The sequence below is a fragment of the Rhinopithecus bieti genome, unplaced genomic scaffold (assembly GCF_001698545.2).
Source record: "Rhinopithecus bieti isolate Rb0 unplaced genomic scaffold, ASM169854v2 scaffold_2888, whole genome shotgun sequence".
In the NCBI taxonomy this organism is placed as follows: domain Eukaryota; kingdom Metazoa; phylum Chordata; class Mammalia; order Primates; family Cercopithecidae; genus Rhinopithecus; species Rhinopithecus bieti.
In genome coordinates, this window is record NW_016804209.1 from 4,138,929 (window position 1) to 4,160,185 (window position 21,257).

Here is a 21,257-nt window from a genome sequence, read left to right on the forward strand (position 1 = left end):
CGGGCAGACTTACATGCCTCTGATAGCACTTCTCTATAAACACCTTGGTAACACTGTCTATGGAGCCTTTGCCATGAATCTCAGGAAACTCAACCTCCTAAGATCCCTCTGGGAAGCTCATCATTTACCCATGGTCTCTGTGTTTGAGCTCCCCATTCCCACTGGGTCATTCTTCTGCCTGAACCTGGAAGCCTGAAAATTCTTTGATTGATTGATTGATTGATTGACTGAGACAGGGTCCCACTCTGTCACCAGGCACTGGTGCCATCTTGGCTCACCACAACCTTAACATCCCAGGTTCAAGTGATCCTCCCACCCTAGCCTCCTGAGTACCTGGGACCACAAGTGTGCGCCACCATGCCCACCTAATTTTTGTATTTTCAGTGGAGACAGGGTTTCACCATGTTGGCCAGGCTGGTCTCGAACTCCTGACCTCAGGTGATCCACTTGCCTTGGCCTCCCAAAGTGCTGGAATTAAAGGTGTGAGCCGCCATGCTCGGCCTTAATATTCTGCTTCTATTCCAGAAAAACTCTTCTTAGGATGTTTTTTCTTAAAACCAACAAAAAAATAAACCCATAAAGCAGTTCTTCCCCTAGATATTGTAACAAGAGGGTATGGAGAGTACAGAGGCTAATTAAGATATATTTCTTATCACAAAACATATATCACAGTCACTTAGACACCTATATTTCTGTTTCCCAAGAGGCCAAAAGCCCTTCATGGTCTTTGAGTTCTGTTATTGATCTGCATGCCTGCCCTGTGGAGGGAGGTACGTGGCCATTGTTCACAGTCTTAGCGTACAGGTGAGGGAAGGAGTTCCAGTGACCTGACCAAGCTATGGAGGCAGGCAGGCATGAAAGCCAGGTTTCCTAAGCACCTGCCTGGCAGTCATCTCCCCAGGTCACCTGGACCGCCTGAGGGATGCGCCTGTTAAGTCTGACAGCTTTGGACTCACTGCCTAGGACCCCACTACAAAGCTGGGGGCTGGTATGGCCAGGTGGAAGGGAAAAGCTACAAGAAAACTCCAAATGTAAATGGGCTGTGGGGAAGGACTGTTCAACCTGAGTTTCTGATGGGAACCAGCCAGATAGAATGGGCAGGTCTGATGGACTGGTGACAAGCTGATCTGAGGCCTGATTTGAGGAAGGGTTGTACCCTTAGTGTGATAACTCATCCTAAGGGAGCCTTTTTCAACCTCTGCACTGCTAACAGTTTAGACCCGCTAATGCTTTATTGTGGGAGGCGCCATGATGTGTACCATAGGACGTGTGGCAGCATCCCTGTCCTCCAGTAACTGGATGCCAGGAGCACCCACCTATCCCATATTTGACAACCAAACAAGTCTCCAGACCTTGCCAGATGTCCCAGAGCAGGGGGAGGTGGGTGTACAAAATCACCTTGGTTCTCAATCACTGTCTTGAGGGAAAAACAGGCTCGGTAAAAACAACTGACTTGTCAGAGGGGCAGTGTGCTTGTCAAAGTGATGCACACCCCTGGGGTAGGTCCTGTTCTCCAGCCAGCTCTTGTGGACTCACCTGTGAGTTCTAGAGAGACAGAGCTACGAAAACCATGGGAAGGCTTCCTTCACAGCAAACAAAACTTGAGGGTACTGGGAGCTCAAGCCAGGGCTTTTGGGGAATGTAATGGTGTTACTGTGATAGAGATGGTGGTGGGTATGGTAGCAGCAGAAGCCCCATGCCATCACGGAGTGATAGCTCCTCTGGCTGTTGTCAGAAGCATGGGTGTGCTTCATACAATTGATGCTTGTGCAGCCAGTGGAGGTTGAACTTAACATCTGCACATGTATGAGTTATCACTGAGGATACCTAGAAAGACTGAGAGGGCCAGAGAAGGTTGGAAATCTTGCCAGCGTAGGTAAGAGAAAGAGAGGAGGAAACTTGTGTTTCTTGCAGTTAAGGATACCTATCTTTATACCTCATAATTACATGGTCTAAGGAATCATGGATTCAATAACAAACACTTACTGGGCACTTTTGTGTGCAATGAATTATCCTAACTGAAGGAAGAGTTACAAAGGATGACCATATATGGTCTTTGTAGTGGAACCAATCATCCAGGTTTTCCTGAAATTTTCTAGATTTTAGCAATGAAAATCCTGTATCCTAGAAAACTTCTCAGTCCCAAGCCAGTTGGGACAACTGGTCACCCTCCCTACTGCAGGAACTTTATAGATTTTTTTGGAAGCAACAGACAAGTAAAGAACTATAATATAATGCAGGATGCAATAACCACGGTAACAGACGTAAAATGAGCTAAAAGGCTGAGAGGAGAGTATGGTTATTTCCACTGGGTGCCAGGAAAAGGGGGCCTGAGGAGGAAGGGGATTCAGGCTGAGCCTTGACAGGTGAGTAGCCACCACGCACATGAACAAGGGCAGAGGCAAGGCTTTGACAGCTGAGAAAGGCATAGATGCAAGGAAATCACCTCACTACTCTTTCCTAAGTCAATTTTCTACTCAAATGTTCAGGTATGTGATGAACATCTATTTAGGCTTTAAGCAGTGTCGCATGCAAATGAAATGACATATGAGAGACCTGATGTTCCCACTGTAGTCTTCCATGGTTACAAGAAGAAATTCCTTGGCACAAAGAAATTGGAAATGAAGAGAGTTAGTCGGGCTAACTAAAATCTGGCTTTAAAATCAGCATTCTTCCTTTGGTTTAGAGGGTCATCTCCCCTCTCCTGTGTCAAGATAAATTTATTGATATATAATTATTCTATTCCATCATTTGAGTAGTCTGATCAGTGTTAAGAAATGAGTAAATTTTGACTCTCAATCAAGCAATTTGGACCTATTTTCCTAACTGTCCATTTCAAAACAGAAAATGAGATAATTTGCCATTTGGTCATTTTTTACTCCTGGCTAGATAGATGTTCCTACATAACCCCTGGCTCGAGTGAAATAAAAATCAATTTCTATTAAGTCCCCAAAGAGAAACTTTTATCCAAATACAATGAATGATATAGATTAGTATCTCTCAAACACATTTGCCATCCAACTTTCTTGGTGCAGCTCTGGTGTACAAATAGTGAAATGGCCTATGGGAGAGGTAGAGGGGCTTGGGGAAGGCAGGAGGATTAGACTATGCAAAATATATCATTTTCCTGTTGGGGAACACAAAGAAACTAGGAATCTCTATCATGATCCAACATTTGATGACCTGAGGCCTTTCTGTCGCATAAACCAGCCTAGCTTTAACGTGCCAGGCTCATTTCAATTTCCAAGATTCTATACTTACTGCTTTAAAATAATTTTCCTGAGATTTTCAGAACCATCTTAATGGTTCTAGGCCAAAAAAGTGAACAAAAGAGAACTGTTCAAGAAAATTCAAGTACAAGATTTCCTTGATACTATATTAAAATATCATAAATGTTAGAAAGAGAACATTAAGACAAAAATTACCAGTCAAGTCTGAGGAGGAATATAGTAACATGAAAAAGGGTTCTCAGACCAGCTGGAAGCAGTCAAAATAAAAAATCAAGTAAACTTGGAATTGAGAAAGGTTTTTTTTAAAGCAAAGTGAAGAATATTTTCCATAAAAATTCTGCCTTTTTCCCCTCAGAGAGGCTTAGAGATAAAGACCAAAGAAAATCTATAGTTTTGTTATTATGAGGTTCTTCCTGCTATCACAAGCAAAATAAACAATGAAGTAACCAGCTGGCTTAAAATCTAGAATACGGAAGGTAAGAGAAACAAAGCAGCCAAAAACCAAATTTGAGAATAGTTTTTCAACAGCAAAATGGGGTTGGAAGATGAAAGAAGAAGATGGGGAGAGGGGGAGGAAGGGAGGACAAAGAGGAGAGGGAGCAGGGGAGAAGGGAGGAGAGGGAGAAAGGGAGAGAGGAGAAGGGGAGGAGGGGAAAGGGGAGGAAGGGGAGGGGAGGAGGGGGAGGGGGAAGAGGTAGGGGAGGAGGGGAAGGAGGCAAAAGGAGTGAGAAGGGAAGGAAGGGGAGGGGGAAGAAGAGGGGAGGAGGAGGAAGAGGGGAGGAGAGGAGAGGGAGGGGGAGAAGGAGGAGAAGGAGAAGAAGAGGAAGATGAAGTAGGTTTAAGCCAATATGCCACTGGACAAAAAGGAAACAGAAAAACAGCAGGAGTTACATTTAAACCAAGCTTTCCCTGGTGAGCTCCCTCTGTTCCCAGCCACAGGTAGAGTCTGCAGAGACCCAAGAGAGGCGGAGGGGAGGGGCATCAAGGGGTGAAGAAACTGCACATGAAGCCTGTGAGGGTCCCACATTAGCCAGGACAATGACGGCAGGAGAGAAGAAGCCTGCCACAGTTCCAGGCATCTGATTTCCATAAACAAAAATGAAGTCATTTGCAGGTACAGTGTCTCACACCTGCAATCCCAAAACTTTGGGAGGCTGAGGCACGCTGTAAAGTGATCTTTACAGAAGATCACTTGAGGTCAGGAGTTTGAAGCCAACCTGGGTAACAAAGCAAGACTTTGTCTCTATGAAAAATCCGGATGGATGTGGTGGCATGCATCTGTAGTCCCAGCTACTCAGGAATCTGAGGTGGGAGGATCACTGGAGGCCAGGACTTTGAGGCTGCAGTGAGCCATGATCACACCACTACACACCAGCTTGGGCTACTGAGCTTTTTTAGAGACCCTGTCTCTAAAAAAACCACAAAAACAAAATGGACTCACACAGCACATACATAGCCCCACAGCACCAAGAACAGAGTAGTCTATATTGCTACTGAGGGGTGCAGTGGGACTTTTATTCTCACTGAGAGACGACAATACTCAAGCTTTAGCGTCAAGTTTTAGCATCATGATTTCTTGTAAATCCGAGGAGTATCATTTATTTGGTGGTTCAGTGCCTGTTAAATGAAGGCCCTGGGTGCTAGGAGAAAGCTCATCTCACCCAGTGGATGACAGACTTCTCTTCACTAAATATGAACAGCTGGAGGACTCTGGCCTTTATTTTACCCCTTTCTCCTTGCCTTTTGGGACATTCTGAAACCTAGTGTTTTTGACAAGTTTTAACTTTCTATTAGTCCCAATTTTTAGGTGGACCTGTCCCTCTTCCCATATTATTATTGAGTCCTTGTTCATTGAACTTGATAAAAATTGTTTTATTAAACTTGTGTTTTTTAAAACACAAATAATTTTTGAGAGTATTTGAGATGACTATAATGACAAGAAACAATAATGACAATAAATAACTTAGTCCACACACTCTGCACATCAAGAAATCTATTTCGTCCCCAAGGACCATCCCAAGCACTGTTTTACAGCACAAAGATGTGGCATTTGCTTCCTTGTAGATTATACCCGTGCCTGGCCAGCACTCCGGGTGAGCCATTTTCTGCATACCTAGCCTTCCCCAGAATCACTTTGTGCCTCGTGACCAAGGCTGCTCCTTCTTGGGAATTCCAGGTTCCACATCTCTTCCTTCTGTCCAAGAAGACGTATTTATTATAAGTTTAAGTCATGCAAGTCTTTTCTAGGTGAGCAATTAACAAATTGATGCTGAAGTGGAATAACCTACTACTGGTAATAATCTGCATAGAACTGCAAGGGGCTGGGGACCATCTGGACCAAGACTTTGCTTTTAGAGAAGATACTAAAGCTGAGATATATGAAGAAACACGTAAAAGATTCCTCAACCAACTGTATGAGAGCAAAGGGTGCTGATATTTTAAAGGTGATGCATGGGAACGACAATGCTTTAAATACATTAATCTCAAACAGCAATCACTGCAAACTGTGTGCCAAAAATAGTTGAAAATGGCAACAATTTTGCCACCAATAAATGACCAATGAGGGAGACATAATCTTCTGCTGTGAACGTCAACAGACTGGAGGCCAAGGAAAGAAATGGAAGGTTCTACATTAGCTCCCTGTGGCTTCTGGCCCCACTGGCCACCTCCAGAAGGGAAGCTAGTTGGTAAGAAAACAGAGGAGACACAGGTCCAGGTTTGAGAAGACAACCTGTGGGACCTCGGGAAGACACAGGAGACCTTGGCTTCCACCTAGGACCTTGGCACCAACAGCAGGAAGAGCCACAGCAGGCCATTTTGGTCTTTCTACAAATTGTAATGAAAGTGGAGAGGGAAGGTAGTTGCATCCCAATTACTTGCGAACTAAGCTTGTGAACTAACCCCTGCAAATAAAAAAAAAAAAAAAAAAAAAAGGAGCGGGGAAGGGGAGATGTGACGTAAGCAAAGGAAAAAAGTTAATTACACGTAGTCAAGATACTTTATCAGAACAGTTAGAGGAGAAGGGATTAGAAATACTGAGAGCAGACGACATATATGCATCTCCCCCACAACCCACAGAACCGTTAGAAACAGAGCCAAAACTTTCCTTTTTCCTCTTTTTGACTGGTAGGCGTGGAAAGAGCTGCTGAAGACGAGCACGTCAGCTGGAGACGTGAATAAGTGGTGCTGACTCTTTGTGATGTCCCAGGCCTCAGCCCTTATATAAAGGCATGCTGAGAGCCAAATATGATACACCTACCCTTTGGGAAAACAATTAATTCCCCCCACACCAGGTGAGCCTGGCAAAACTCACACATCCATCCCAGGGCTCAGAGGAGCCAGAAGAACAGGGAACTTCAACAAAGGCAGTACAAAGCCCCTGGGGGTTCTTCCTCTCCTACACCCAGCCTTTATACTACAAATAAAGTGAACAGAGACATACCCTGTCCTCAAAATATGCACAATTCTCAGTCAAGATGAGGAGAGAGCCAAGGAGAATCCACCCATCCTATGTTCGAGCAAACAGAAGGCTGGGTAGTCCCCTGCACATGATGAGAAAAGATAAAAAAGAAATCATAGCAACCATATCCCAAGAATCAGAACAAAATTAAAAGAAAAAGTTAAGACACAGCATGCAAAGCAAAAGGAAAAAATGAGTCTGAAAGAAAATGTAAGTCAAACAGAAGAAAATTTCTTAGAAATGTTTCACTTTATTGATAAAATATGAATTTAATTTTAAAAGTCCAATGAGAAAACAATAAAAACAGCAGAATAACGTCAGCAGGCACACTGTGTGCTCAGAAAATAAATCAAGAGCCAAAATGCACAGAAGTAATACGTTAGAAACAGCAAGGTACATAATAGATGTCAGAAAATCAAATTACTGACACAATAAAGGTTTAAGTGAAAGCAGATAAAAGACAAAGGCATGAAAAAAAACAGATGCTAATAAATGCAGAAGACGCGTAAAATATATAATTGTGTCCATGAAACAGAGAATCCAATAAATGAAGCAAAGAGAAGAACTCAAAAATAAAGCATCCAAAAATGTTCCTGAAAGAACCCACAAAGCAAAAAAGGAAACTGTACTACAGGAAAATCAGTTAAAGAACGACAGACATTGGCCAGGCGTGGTGGCTCACACTTATAATCTCAGCATTTTGGGAGGCCGAGGTGGGCAGATCCCCTGAGGTCAGGAGTTCAAGACCAGCCTGGCGAACATGGTGAAACCGTATCTCTACTAAAAGTACCAAAAGCAGCTGGGCATGGTGGCAAGCACCTGTAGTCCCAGCTACTCGGGAGATTAAGGCATGAGAAGTGCTTGAACCTAGGAGGCAGAGGTTGCAGTCAGCCAAGACTGTGCCACTGCACTCCAGTCTGGGTGACAGAGTGAGACTCCTCCATCAAGGAAAGAAGGAAGGAAAGCAAGGGGAAGGGGAAGAGAGGGGCAGTGGGGAAGGGAAGGGAAGGGAAGGGCAATGGACGCTGAGGTGAGACATACCCTGAATAAGTGAAAGTAATTAAAGACTAATTAAGGAATTCTTCAGGCATTCTGGCAAAAGCCATTTACAAGAGAGACAAAATAAAGTGGTCTTAAACTTCACCTGATCATTCAACGCCAGAATATCTACAAAGTCCTGAGGAAGGAAAGTGTATCCCACGAATTTTAAGCCCAGCTAAGCTGTCTGTACACGATAATGACAACAAGTAGATACTCCATTCTCAAACACTTCTGACTTTTCTTGAAAACCTTTCTTGACCATACAATATAGCCAGCTAAGAACTCAGGAATGGAAAATTATTGGAAGAGGACTGCTGATGAGTACACGAAATCCACTTAAATCCAGAACTAGAACTGTAGAAACTGTAGTTATAAAGCAGAATGTAAAGGCTGTAACCCTATCAAGGTCAAAGTAATAGATTGCAGCCGGGCACGGCAGCTCATGCCTGTAATCCCAGCACTTTGGGAGGCCGAGGTGAGCAGATCACTTGAGGTCAGGAGTTTGAGATCAGCCTGACCAACATGGTGAAACCCAGTCTCTACTAAAAACACAAAAATTGGCCGGGTGTGGTGGTGCACATCTGTAATTCCAGCTACTCAGGAGACTGAGGCAGGAGAATCGCTTGAACCTGGGAGGCAGAGGCTGTGGTGAGCCAAGGCTGTGCCACTGCCTTGGTCACTGGGTGACTGTGAGACTCTGTCTCAAAATAAATAAATAAATGATTGCTAACAAAAATCAGAAGATGAGACACAGAAGGCAGAAAGTATAGCTGTGCTGATTTCCTTTTGTACTGCAATTTTCAGTCAAGTTACAAAATGGAGTGAAAAAATGATAATTCCAACATTTTTTGTTTTGCAAAATCACTTTTAACTTCAGCGGAATCTCTTGGGAACTAAAGTCTCTCACAGTGAAGAGACATTTTCTTAAAGTTCAGCAAATCCTTTATCATACTTCCAGTTTTCTTCTACAAATTTAAGCAAGATACATTTTAAGTCTATAAGTAGAAATAGAATGTATAGTATATCTCATGTTGCACTGACTTATTCCCAGCTGGCAAGCAATTCTTCTATCTGCAGCTATGCAAAGAAAATTGCCCAGAATGACGTTCAACTAATGTTAATAATGGTTAATTCTGGGAGGTGAGACCTGGAGTGACTTTTTAAAGAAAGTATTCCTTGCGCTGTTCTACACTGCTTAAACATCTTATAATAGCCAAGTATCACCTTTTACAAACTAAAAAGTCATGTTTAAATTATAAAAGCCAAAAATAATCTTTCACTGAATCTTTAAACAAAATATAAAACATATGGTAGCTATATAAATATTTAGAAAACAGAGAAAAAAAAAAAAAGAAATACAGATCGCTTCCATTGTCATCTTCAGTGTCAACCGCAGTTCACAGTCTCCAGTCTGGGGACGGAAAGGACTTTATAAAGACAACATCCAAAATTTTTTAAGTAGCTGTTTATATTTTCTCCCAGTAATTTTATGGTCATGTTCATTGCATTTAAATATTTAATTGAATGGAATTTACTTTGCTTTTTGGTGTGAAGTAAGAATCACATTTTTTTCTGCTATGTTTGGCTAGTTGTCCTGACACCATGCCCTGAATAACCTCTTCTTTGGGTTTGAAATGCCATCTTTAATAAGGTCTTACGAAGAATTAAATACCCACAGATATTTTCCATCTCACATCCCAGTGTTTCAGAGACCTCACCACACTCAGAAATGCCCTGACTGTGAAGTAAACTCCCTACTCAGCCTCCTGCTCCAGTGTCAGCTGTCCTGGGCAGCTTCTCTTTGTGTCCCATTGTCCCCTGTCTGTATCTCTGCCACAGCATCTGGCTCTGTATTTGCAGCTTCTGCTACTCGTGAAAGTAGGCACCGCGTCTTGAATTCATCTTCCAATCCCTCGCATCTGGGTAGCGTGTCTAGCACATGCAAAAGGCTCTCAAAACATCCTCTCCAGGTCACAAGTTTTCCGCCACCCATCCCTTCCTACCTACACGAGCAAGAAACATCCAAATAGTAAAAGTCCATGGGGTGAGCTGAGACGACTTGACTCAAGGCAAACTGCCCCAGGATTTTTGTGTTCTTTTAAAACATACACTGGAATCACGTTTCATTTCACCCACTCCATTTTGGAGGCTTGTAAGCTACTCATTTGACTCTTCTCAACCACACTTCCCCTCCTGTTTCTTTTCCTATTGTTAATTGCTTAAAATTCTCATGACACTAAGGAAACAGCTGTTTATATATGCCCAAGAGAATCCCGCTATTTCAGGCCCCAGGAGTCCTACAGGGAGGACTTGTCCTTTCACCGAGCAGTTACTTCCCTAGTGTAAGCACCACCTCGGCAAGCCTAACATGTCCAAGGACTCAGACAATCAAAGCTCAGGACCCTGAACTCAGTAAGACATAGGCAGCTTCTTCGCCAAAGGGACTTGCTACAACCTAGTCCTAGAAATGGGCATTCTAGCTGCTGACAGTAATGATTTCACTTAATGCCTAATGCAAACCACATTCAGGTTCCACAACCGCATTCAGAACGTTGCAGGTTCAGTCACTCTAGAGATGTAATGTTTAATCAACCAGTGGCACTGCGCCATTCCAAAGGGAAGGCCTACAGAGAAAGAGAGCAAAAACACTAAAAGAAGGTCGAAAGAAGCCAAAACTATAAAAACACTCACTTCAGGACTGGAGCCAGAGGAACACTGCAAACAATTCTGTGATCATGCACAAAGGAGTATTCCACAAACTGGGAAAAGCTCAGTCAAAGAGCCCATCCTACTTTGGATTACATCACGGCTAAAGGCAGGTTCCAGCTAATAAAAAAAGGTCACAAACTAAGGAAAATGAAAAAGCTAAGGGAATTGAGAACTGCTATACCTTGGAAAGAAAAGACCAGGGGAGCTGTGATGACCACCTTCAAAAATACTTGAAAGCTAATGGTGTTTAAGAAGAAATAGACTTGGTCAATCCTCCAGAGGCTACAACTAGACCCATCAGGCAGGAGAGACATGGAAGCTGACTTCAGATACAAACAACAAAGAACTTTACATCCAGAGATGGTCAACAAAGCAGCAGCTTGACTAGCAATGTAGGCAGCTTCCTGGTGCACACACACATTGCCTAGAGAACCCCATGTCAGAGACAGTCTGAATTAAGGGAAGATTAGAACAGATGACCTCAAAGGTCTCTTCCAAGACTATTTGATTCTGATCTTCAAAAACTTAGCTGTAAGTGGGTTACCCTTTAAATTAAAATAGAGTATGCTCATGAACCAGAATTTTGAAAGGTATCAACCACACCCTTATACTGAACATTGTGCCTTTTAATAATGTAAATTTACGAAGATTAAAAATCAAGGCTGGGTACGGTGGCTCGTGCCTGTAATCCCAGCATTTTGAGAGGCCGAGGTGGGTGGATCACTTGAGATCAGGAGTTCAAGACCAGCCTGGCCAAAATGGCGAAACTCCGTCTCTACTAAAAATGCAAAAATTAGCTGGGCATGGTAATGGGCACCTGTAATCCCAGCTACTTGGGAAGCTGAGGCAGGAGAATGGCCTGAACCTGGGAAATGGAGGTTGAAGTGAGCAGAGTTCGTGCCACTGCACTCCAGCCTGGGTGAGAGTAAGACTCTGTCTCAAAAAAGAAATAAAAAATCAGCTTGATCTTTCAAGATTTATAATTAGACAGTAGGATTTTCTATGTTTAAAACAAGCTGGCGAAATAACTTAGCTGGTTATCCTCAGCCAATATGTGCATCTGAGCCATCACAGCTTCTAAGATCCAGCACCGCACAATGAAGGGCTTAAAGGCACACATGTAAAACCTTCATCAGCGTGCCTGAAAAATGAAACCCCACTTACTTTCATTGAGTAGCTACAAAAATGTGGGCTTGAAATCTTCTTGGTATAATTCTACATTTAAGTCTAAGATGATGCAGGTGAGAATAAAAGATTGATTTGGATCCAATGCATTGCAGCCACCATTAGAACAGGACAGCAGGTGAAGGTAGCCTAAAGCCAATCAAGAACACCTTCCAGCGCTCGCCCACTGTTAACGTGGGCTCTGCCACTGCCACCTCCTCTCTGGTCCTCAAGCCTCACGGTTGCTCACTTGCCTGTGAGTCTTCATTCCTGCTATTCCCAAACCCGAGCCCATCCGCAAGTCAGAATGAACATAACAGGCATTCGGTCATTTTTGTAGATCCTGGTGAAAACCCAGCCCTTCCTGCTTTTCCCTTCTGAAGGTAAATATGCTCGTAGGGCAGTTTTCGAATTGCTCTACGGAAAGGCAAATACAAATGATAAACTTTATGTGGGGAAAATAGAGCTGAACAAGAGAAAGGAGGCCTTGTACTCGGCAGGGGAAATGAAGATGACGGGAAGTGATACCAGTGCTCTAACACACACCATGAGGAGGGAGATAAACACGTGCAAACAAACCAACCTGAAATTCTGCATGAACTGCCGGAACTTGTCCACCCTTTTTGCTAGAGGCACGATAACATTGATAAGCGTGTTGGCCATGTTGAGCTTTTCTTTTTTTACTTTCATGATGGGGCCGAATGGTCGAAACAAGACGAGCCGTTTGAATTCGTGTTTGTGGTCCCCTTTGAAGGTGAGCTCGTACAACGTCCCTTTGTCCCTTTCTGTTCGGTAGATCCCTGTTAAGAGAAAACAAGGAAAGACCGTTCTAAAATTAACCTTGGCTGCTGAGTGTTTTTTAACCGAGATCTAGCGCAGAATGCCTTTAAAAAGTGTTTAAGATGAAATCTCTCCAACAATTATTTGACAATTCAAAATGCTCCCAATTAAAAAATACCAAAAGAAGTCAAAATACCATGAATTTAAAAATCACAGTTATGAAGACTGCATAAAAACACGGGGAAAAGCTTGAAATGCTGGATACAAACTATTCGTAGGATACGGAGGCATCTGTAAAAGAATTTTTAGGAAATACGCCAAAATAAGACTGACTACGATACAGAGCGGGATTATTTGTTTTTTCTTTTCTTCTAGTATCCAAATTTTCTACAATACGATTTCAAGAATATTAAAATAATTATATTTAATTTTTAAAATGAGCATTAACATTATCTCTTAGAAATTAAGCCTTTTCAGCCTGGGCACAGTGGCTAGTGCCTGTAATCCCAGTACTTTGAAAGGCTGAGGTAGGCCTATCACCTGAGGTCAGGAGTCTGAGAACAGCCTGGTAAATACGGTGAAACCTCATCTCTACTAAAAATATAAAAGTTAGTAGAGTGTCATGTTGCATGCCTGTAATGCTGGCTACTCAGAAGTCTGAGGCAGAAGAATTGCTTGAACTCAGGAGGCAGAGGTTGGAGTGAGCCAAGATTATAGCATTTCACTCCAGCATGGGCAATAGAGCGAGACTCCGTCTCAAAAAAAAAAAGGAAAGAAATTATGTCCATTTCAGACGAACTGACCATAGTGAACTCTTTGGTACACCTGGCAGTAGCTCAGGGCTGGTCACATGGGTTGTGGGGCCCTCTGGAAGCTTCTAGAAGCATTAAAATAGACAACACATAAAATATTCAATACAGTGGTATGAATACATCATATTTAGTTTCACATCTTCCTTCCTATCCCTCAGCAGCATGGCTCAGGGAATCAGAGCTACCTACTATGAAGCCAAACTGCCTCGGTTCAAATCCTGGCCCCAGAGGTTTGCTTTGAAAAATTACTTCACGGTCCTGTACCTCATTTTCCCCACAGGTTACTGTGAGGAGTTCATGTTTTCAAATGTGAAAGAGGTTAGAACAGTACATGGCATGCAACAAACCCTCGATAAATGTTAGCTATCCTCACGACTCCCCTTTCTCTGAGAAGGTAGAGAATCAGGAGAGAAGTCTGTGAACCTTTCAAACTGTTTCCCATCCCATGTCACTGTTGCTGAAACTCTACAGAGTGTCGCTTGTCAGGTGGAAGATATGAACCAGCATCTCAGCTCCCCTCTCAGAACAAGCCTCCCTAGGGTCTAAGTGACAGAACTTCCCAATCTAAGGATCAGATGATTTCCCTGATGCCTCAAGATCCATTTCCTTCTAATATCTCTGGTATTAAGAGTATTTTCTCTACAGTCAGGAAACACACACAGACACACACACCCCCATATGCACACATAACAAAGGTAAAATTCAACAAATCAGAGAAGCTTTTGAGTTATACAGTAGTCCCGTTTTTCTAGTTTCACTTTCTGCCATTTCAGTTACCTGAAGTACAATATATTTTGAGAGTAAGAGAGAATCAGGGAGGGACACACACAGAGAGAGAAAGAGACCATGTTTACATACTTTTTATTACCATATATTGTTATAATTATTCTCTTTTGTTATTGGTTATTGTTGTTAATCTCTTTCCGGGGGCGTAATTTATAAATTAAACATTATCCTAGGTATGTACGTACGGGCAAAAACATACTATAGCTAGGGTTCAGGACTCTCTGTGCTTCTGGGCATCCAATGGGGGTCTTGGTCTGTATCCCCCAGGATGAAGGGGAACGTAGGTACCCTGGATTCTATTCACGTCTCCTTAATCGCCACAGTAAACTGAGAATGCACCTACCAGTCACTGGCTACAGAAATAAATCTCCAGGGAGAAACCTGACAAGCGACACTGTGTGGAGTTTCACTTCCAGTGACACGGCAATGGAATACAGTTTGAAAGGTACATAAATAGATTTCTCTCCTGCTTAGAGTCGGTTACAGCTTCTCAAGGTCTCTCACAAACCACTCCTTTTTTCTTCCTCACTCTACCTCTTCTCTTTTGTGGGAACTACATGTCTTCCTCGCAAATGTTGCCAAGTTCTCTTCTCTGTTCTTTGCCTTCTAGGAGCTTTTCATCCTACAGCACTGGTTTTACAGCCTCTTTGATTGTGTTCAAAGACTGGATTTCTTTGAGGTGCCACAGAGAGGAGTGTGGTCCTGTGAGTTTTCAAGGTAGTCTTGCGTCTCCCTGCTGTCCTCACAGCCCCACCTGAAAACCCAAATGCACAGTTCCCCAGCAGTGAACACAGCTATTTAAAGGCCCAAACACAGAGGAATTACAAGGACTAAGTTCCCTTTGGAAGCCTTCACCAATGCGTTGAGTAAAACGGTATTCTGCTTGACTGCCCTCAAAGTCTGGGAAGCTGAGAGTTTTGCTGAGCTCATGATGGAAAAGATTTCAAAGACCCAGAGGGGAAAGCCATGGAAGAAAAGAAGGTTCATTTCTTAGGAAGCTCAAAGGACTTATTTGAAAACGTTAAGTGTTTTCCTTCAAAGTCTGTTCATTCTTTCAGGGATGTAGTACTCCCTGAGGCAACAGGCTCTTTTCCCATCTCTGATGTTGTCTGGGATCACAAGGTGAACCAGCTCCCAGGGCCCAAATGAGGTGGGGCTGAGTCTGAAAGCAGCCACTTTCACCATGGAGGGCTTATCCACACAGCAGCCACATTCACCATGGAGGGCGTATCCACACAGCAGCCACATTCACCATGGAGGGCGTATCCACAAAGCAGCCACATTCACCATGGAGGGCGTATCTATCTGCACAGCACCCACATTCACTACGGAGGGCGTATCCACACAGCAGTCACATTCACCATGGAGGGCGTATCCGCACAGCAGCCACATTCACCACGGAGGGCGTATCCGCACAGCAGCCACATTCACCACGGAGGGCGTATCCGCACAGCACCCACATGCAGCATGGAGGGCGTATCCGCACAGCAGCCACATTCACCAAGACGACGTATCTGCACAGCAGCCACATTTGTCACAGGCGGCGTAGCTGCACAGCATCCACATTCACCACAGAGGGCCTATCTGCACAGGAGCCATATTCGCCACAGAGGCCATATGTGCACAGCTGAAACAGGCCTCCCGGTGTGGGTGGCTGCGTCTGGTCGAGTTTCTGTTATTTGTGTCAGCAGTGTAACTTCTCCACACAGTCATAAACACAGAAAATGCAGCTGACGGTGTAACATACAAATAAAAATGTATGCAGGCTGAGGAATGATTTTTTTTCCCCTAGTAAAGTCATTTTCTCAGAGGCAGGCTAAGAATCATTAACTTTTAAAAACCTAAATCCAGAGTTGAAAATACAGATAGCAATATACCTAAACCTGTCTCAAGAGATGGACATCTATTTATGAAGAACCTAGAGAATGCAGTAATTCTTATTTATAACAACTCCTACGAATAGAGAATGCCAGCTGCCTTGGTGGTGCCTGCATCATCAGCCGCGGGTGACAGAGATCCCCAGCCATGGTCACTGGTTCCAGGTATGGCACACTGCCCATCAGGAAGGTCACAGCACCCAGGCTCACCCCACACACCGTAATTTATGCTGCTTTCTGTCTTCCACATACCATGCCTTGCAGCAGTCATTACATCCATTTTTTAGCTAGGTTCTCTATACTCTGGTAATTATTTTAATTATATCTTATCAATCTGATTTGGGATCCCTTAATTTCATCTATTTTCTTTTTTTTCAACTTTTCTTTTAGGTTCAGAAGGAACATGTGTAGGTTACCCAAGTAAACTGTGCAAGTTGCAGGGGTCTAGTGTACAGATAATTTTGTCACCCAGGTAAACAGCATAGTACCCGATAGGTGGTTTTCCAATGCTCGCCCTCCTCCCACTCTCCACCCTGAAGTAGGCCCCAGTGTCTACTGTTCCCTTCATAGTGCCCATGTGTACTCAATGTTTACCTCCCACTTATAAGTGAGAACATGTGTTATTTGGTTTCCAGTTTCTGCATTCACTTAGGATAATGGCCTCCAGCTGCATTCCTATTACTCCAGAGGACATGATTTCATTCTTTTTTTATGACTGTGTAGTATTCCATAGTATATACGTATCACATTTTCTTTATCCAGTCCACAGCTGATGGGCATCTAGGTTGATTCTATGGCTTCGCTATTGTGAACGGTACAATTCCATCTATTTTAAATACATTATTTAAAACTCTCTTGCAACCTAAGTCCACCAAAAACCATACCCAGCCATCCACCCACCATGCCCACAGGCACACATTCCCATCCCTGCACAGAGGGAGCAGCATTCAGTTGGTCTTCTTTAAACATGAAGGACAACACCTGAAAAATTCCTTTTGCCTCCTGGAACTCTTTATTGGTGGAAACACAAAGGAACGGAGAGAACTCGGCGCGGGGGTTGGGGGGAGAAGGCTAAGTATTCCAAGGCAGGAATGGTTTTTCAGTCAGTAAGCTGACACATGCAAATGGCAAGCACAAAGCAAAGTAGCCCCACAAACACCTTCCTTGTCATCTTGTGTAGAACAGCATCTTTCAGGCACTATGCAAATTAAAGATCAAAATCAGGACTCTGGAGCTAGCTTCGGTCTTTGTTTAAACACCCTACCTGGCACCTCCATGTCCTTCCTCCCTTCCATAAATGCTAAGCTTTCTTTGAGTTTGGTGTAATTAATCCTTGTGCAAGCATCCTGATGCTGGTCTTTTCCTACTCAGTGGGCCAGGATCTAAGACCCCCAACTAGGTGGGGATGTCTCCAGGTATGTAAGACAGAGATCTGTAGTCTATTCATGCAAATGTCTATTCCTTCAGCAGGCCAGGAGCTAACCAGTGCAGACACCTCTCTGTACCCTGTCTTCAACTGAGGACCTTCACAAGGGACAAGAAAGGCATCACTACTGACTCTCACATTCCCCACCCCCACTGACATGCATGTACACAGGTTGTGACAGATGTCACACTACTGAGCCTATGCAGAATTTCTCTTCAAACTTCCTGCCTGCAAAACATTACATTCATTCTCAAGAGTCCCCTTCACCCACATTCATTCTCAGTCTCCACATTCATCCCTGCCTTCCCTACCTTCCTACATGGAGCCTTGGTCTCCCAGCTGGAATAACAACAAGCATCCGCCAACCCATATCCTGGCCTCTGGGGCCTAGCTGGTCCCACATGTATATCCTTTGGCCCTTATGTGTCCACAGCACCACTCAAACCCCAATCTCCCGAGCTCAAAGTTCTCGCCAGCATCCCATACCACAGAATAAAGTACCAACACCACAGCCCGGCCTTCAAGACGCTCCATACTCAGGCCCCCACCTACTGTACCAGTTGTATGTCTTGTTCCCGCCTTTTGTAAAATCTGGGCACCAATAAAGCTGGTTTATAGTGAGCACATGAAACTACTGATTCCAGGGGTCCCCAAGCCCTGGAACGGTACCAGTCCATGGCCTGTTCGGAACTGTGCTTCACAGAAGGGGAGCAGCAGGTAAGTAGGCATGACTGCCCGAGCTCTGCCTTCTGTCAGAATTACATTCTCACCACCCTACGTTGAACTGCACATGCAAAGGATGTAGGGTGTGTGCTCCTTATGAGAATTGAAATAATGCCTGATGATCTGAGGTGGAACAATTTCATCCCAAAACCACTACCTTCCCCTTGTTGTGGAACTGTCTTGCACGAAACTGGTCCCTGGTCCCAAAAAGGTTAGGGACCGCCGACAACTTTCTCCAGTTGGAGAAACTTGAATCCTGTGTACTACTGGTGGGAAGCAACATGGTGTGGCCACTGTGGAACACAGTTTGGCACTCCCTCAAAAAGTTAAATATAGAAATACCATATGATTCAGCAATTCCATATATATCTAGGTCTATATCCCAAAGAATTAAAAACAGGGGTCCTAAAAGATACTTAGGCACTCACGATCAGAGCACCATTATTCACAAAAGCCAAAAGATAAAAACAACTCACACCCCCATCAACAGATAAATGGATAAATAAAATGTGGTCCATCCATACAATGGAGTACCAGCTGCCTTAAAAAGGATGTACATTCGCATACATGCTGCAACATGGACGAATGTTGCAGACATTATGCTAAGTGAAATGAGCCAGGCACAAAAGGACAGATACTGTAAGATCCCACTGATAGGAGGTGCTTAGAGTAGTAAAGTTCAGTGACAGCACAGAATAGAGGTTGCCAGGGGCTGAGGAAGCAGGGACTGGGGATTTAGGGTCTAATGGGTACAGGGTTTCTGTCTGAGAAGATGAAAGTACTCTGAAGATGGACGGTGGTAATGGATGGCAACAATGTGAATGTACTTAATGCCACTGAACTGTCCACTAAAAAATGGTTTAAATGATGAATGTTAAATGTACTGACCACCATAACTGCTGTCCTCTGAAAAAGTCTACCAGTTTCTCACAGACACAGCCCGTGCACAAGTTTATGCGTCCACCTTCTCCTTTTAAATCTGATCCTTCTGCTCTGGGTAGATTCCCAGGACATTCTCAATGCAAAGCCATCTCTCTTCTTCAGGCACTTCTGTCTTAGAGCTTTAAACTCTCTTCCTAAACTATTGTTTTGGCACCTGACCACATGAAAACATCTTGGGCATCCGCCTGTCCAGGCTTACCATTTCCCAGATGAGCAAAATGAGACTCAGAGAAGATGTGATTTGCTTGTGTTAGCCTAACTGGTTAATGAAGGCCTGGAATAAACCCCCACTGAACGATTTACTCCCTGGAGTCACTTTTCATATGCAAAAAAAAAATAACTCAGCACATAGAAAAGAATCCAGATCATGAAAAGAGCATCCAAGAAGTCAGAATAAACAAGGTAAAGTCTGTAGCAAAACTCACTGTACCCAGAGACAACCCTCACACCTACCCTTACAGACTTCCTTTAACCTTACCATAGAATTCTGACAGTCGGTAAGTAACAGCTATCTGAAGTTCCAATCTCCAACACATTGAAAAGGGTAAATTTTGAAAGGAGGGATTTTTAATGGAAAAATATATATATATTCAACAAGAAAACAAAGAATATTTGGGAAAACAAAATCTGTAACAGGTAGAAGTGCTGAGAATGGTAAATAGTGTCAAGCAACATCCTGAGAGAAGGGAGAAGGCAAAATACTACTTTCTTTTAATTATCAATATCTGAAATCATTTAATGTACTTCATCTTTGCCAAAAGGTTGAGAAGCGATGATGATTTAATATAAAGAAAAAACACTTCACCCATGTAAATCGCCTTTGAAGACATCCCTGTAATAGCACAGATGTGTTTACACTTTTGTACCGTAACACATATTCTGCTTACTCTATTCAAAAAAGGAACAGGTAAATGCTTAAGATGTTACTCTGAAACAGTAATTTTTTTTTTATTTTTTTTTTTACTATTTTGTTGTCTCACTTTCCTAGAAAATTCTGCTCAGATAGCATATTGCATTCCCCGACCACATGAGATAAATAAGGCACTATTACAGTGCCATCACCTGCCAGCTCTGTTTTTACAGGTAAAGTAGTAAACTTGTGACATTTGTGGAAGAGATGTCCTAAGACTGCTATAAATCCTCATATGCTCAGACGCTAGAAAGCAAATCACTCACCCCATGAAATGCAATAAAAATTATCTACTCGGAAGCTGTCTTCATCTGTGGGGCAACAGAAACGTCCCTACTTTCCCCTGCATCACAGTTCACCTATGTTCAGTGGCTCTGGACTTGTCCTCACTGGTTTTATTTCTATTTCAACTGCCACTGAAAGTTTCTTTCACTTGATAAGAAATAGATGCAGTGACTGGTGGACTTGCTGAAAAAATGCGTACATCACCTTTTCTTGTTCCTCTAAACTGCCTTTTTGCGTATTTGTTCATGTCATAGATGCAGGCAGACAAATCCACTATCTGGTTCCTAATCCATCAGAAATGTCTAAGAACTACTCACTTAGAGTGCCTTCTTATTTCATCATTGGTACTAGCAGTTGACTTTTTTTTGTTTTTTTTTTTTTTGAGACAGTCTCACTCCACTCCTGGAGCGAGGCACCACTCCTGACTCAGGCTGGAGTGCAGTGGCGCAGTCTCGGCTCACTGCAAGCTCCGACTCTCAGGTTCACGCCATTCTCCTGCCTCAGCCTCCTGAGTAGCTGGGACTACAGGCGCCCAACACCATGCCCAGCTAATTTTTTGTATTTTTTTTAGTAGAGATATGGTTTCACCGTGTTCGCCAGGGTGATCTCGACCTCCTGACCTCGTGACCCACCTGCCTCGCCCTCCCAAAGTGCTGAGATTACAGGCATGGGCCACCTCGCGTGGCTGGTACTAGCAGTTGACTTTCTTTTCAGAGCCCTTCTTCCCTTGCAGAGAACTGCAATGTATTTCTCACCTCAGGAAGGCCACCAGGTATTCGATAATGAGTAGAAAATGAAGGCAGGTTAGGATTTCAGCACTGAAGTGGGTTGGGCTCCTCGGCAGGTGGCCTGCCAGCCTCACGGAATTCAAATGCAAATGACATGGTTAGTTTTATTTTTATTAATTTTTTCTTATGGCTAATATTAAGGATGGATTGTATTCTATATTAGAGTTATAAACATGGTCCAGGCAGGGTGGCTCTTGCCTGCAACTAGAACTTTGGGAGGCCGAGGCAGGCGGATCACTTGAGCCCAGGAGTTCGAGACCAGCCTGGGCAACATGGTGAAATCTCGTCTCCACAAAAAATACTAAAAATTGGCCAGGTGTGGTG

The 21,257-nt window shown here is 43.4% G+C and overlaps 1 protein-coding gene across 7 annotated transcripts in view; it reads right to left on the reverse strand.

Annotated features, from left to right (window-relative positions):
- Positions 1 to 21,257, reverse strand: part of CSGALNACT1 (chondroitin sulfate N-acetylgalactosaminyltransferase 1) — a 365,212-nt gene that overhangs the window by 40,269 nt on the left and 303,686 nt on the right. For all 7 annotated transcript variants that reach the window (XM_017867278.1, XM_017867277.1, XM_017867275.1 and 4 more), the window contains one exon: positions 12,188 to 12,404. In XM_017867278.1, coding sequence (XP_017722767.1) covers positions 12,188 to 12,404 — 217 coding nt within the window. The remainder of the gene's footprint in view (positions 1 to 12,187; positions 12,405 to 21,257) is intronic.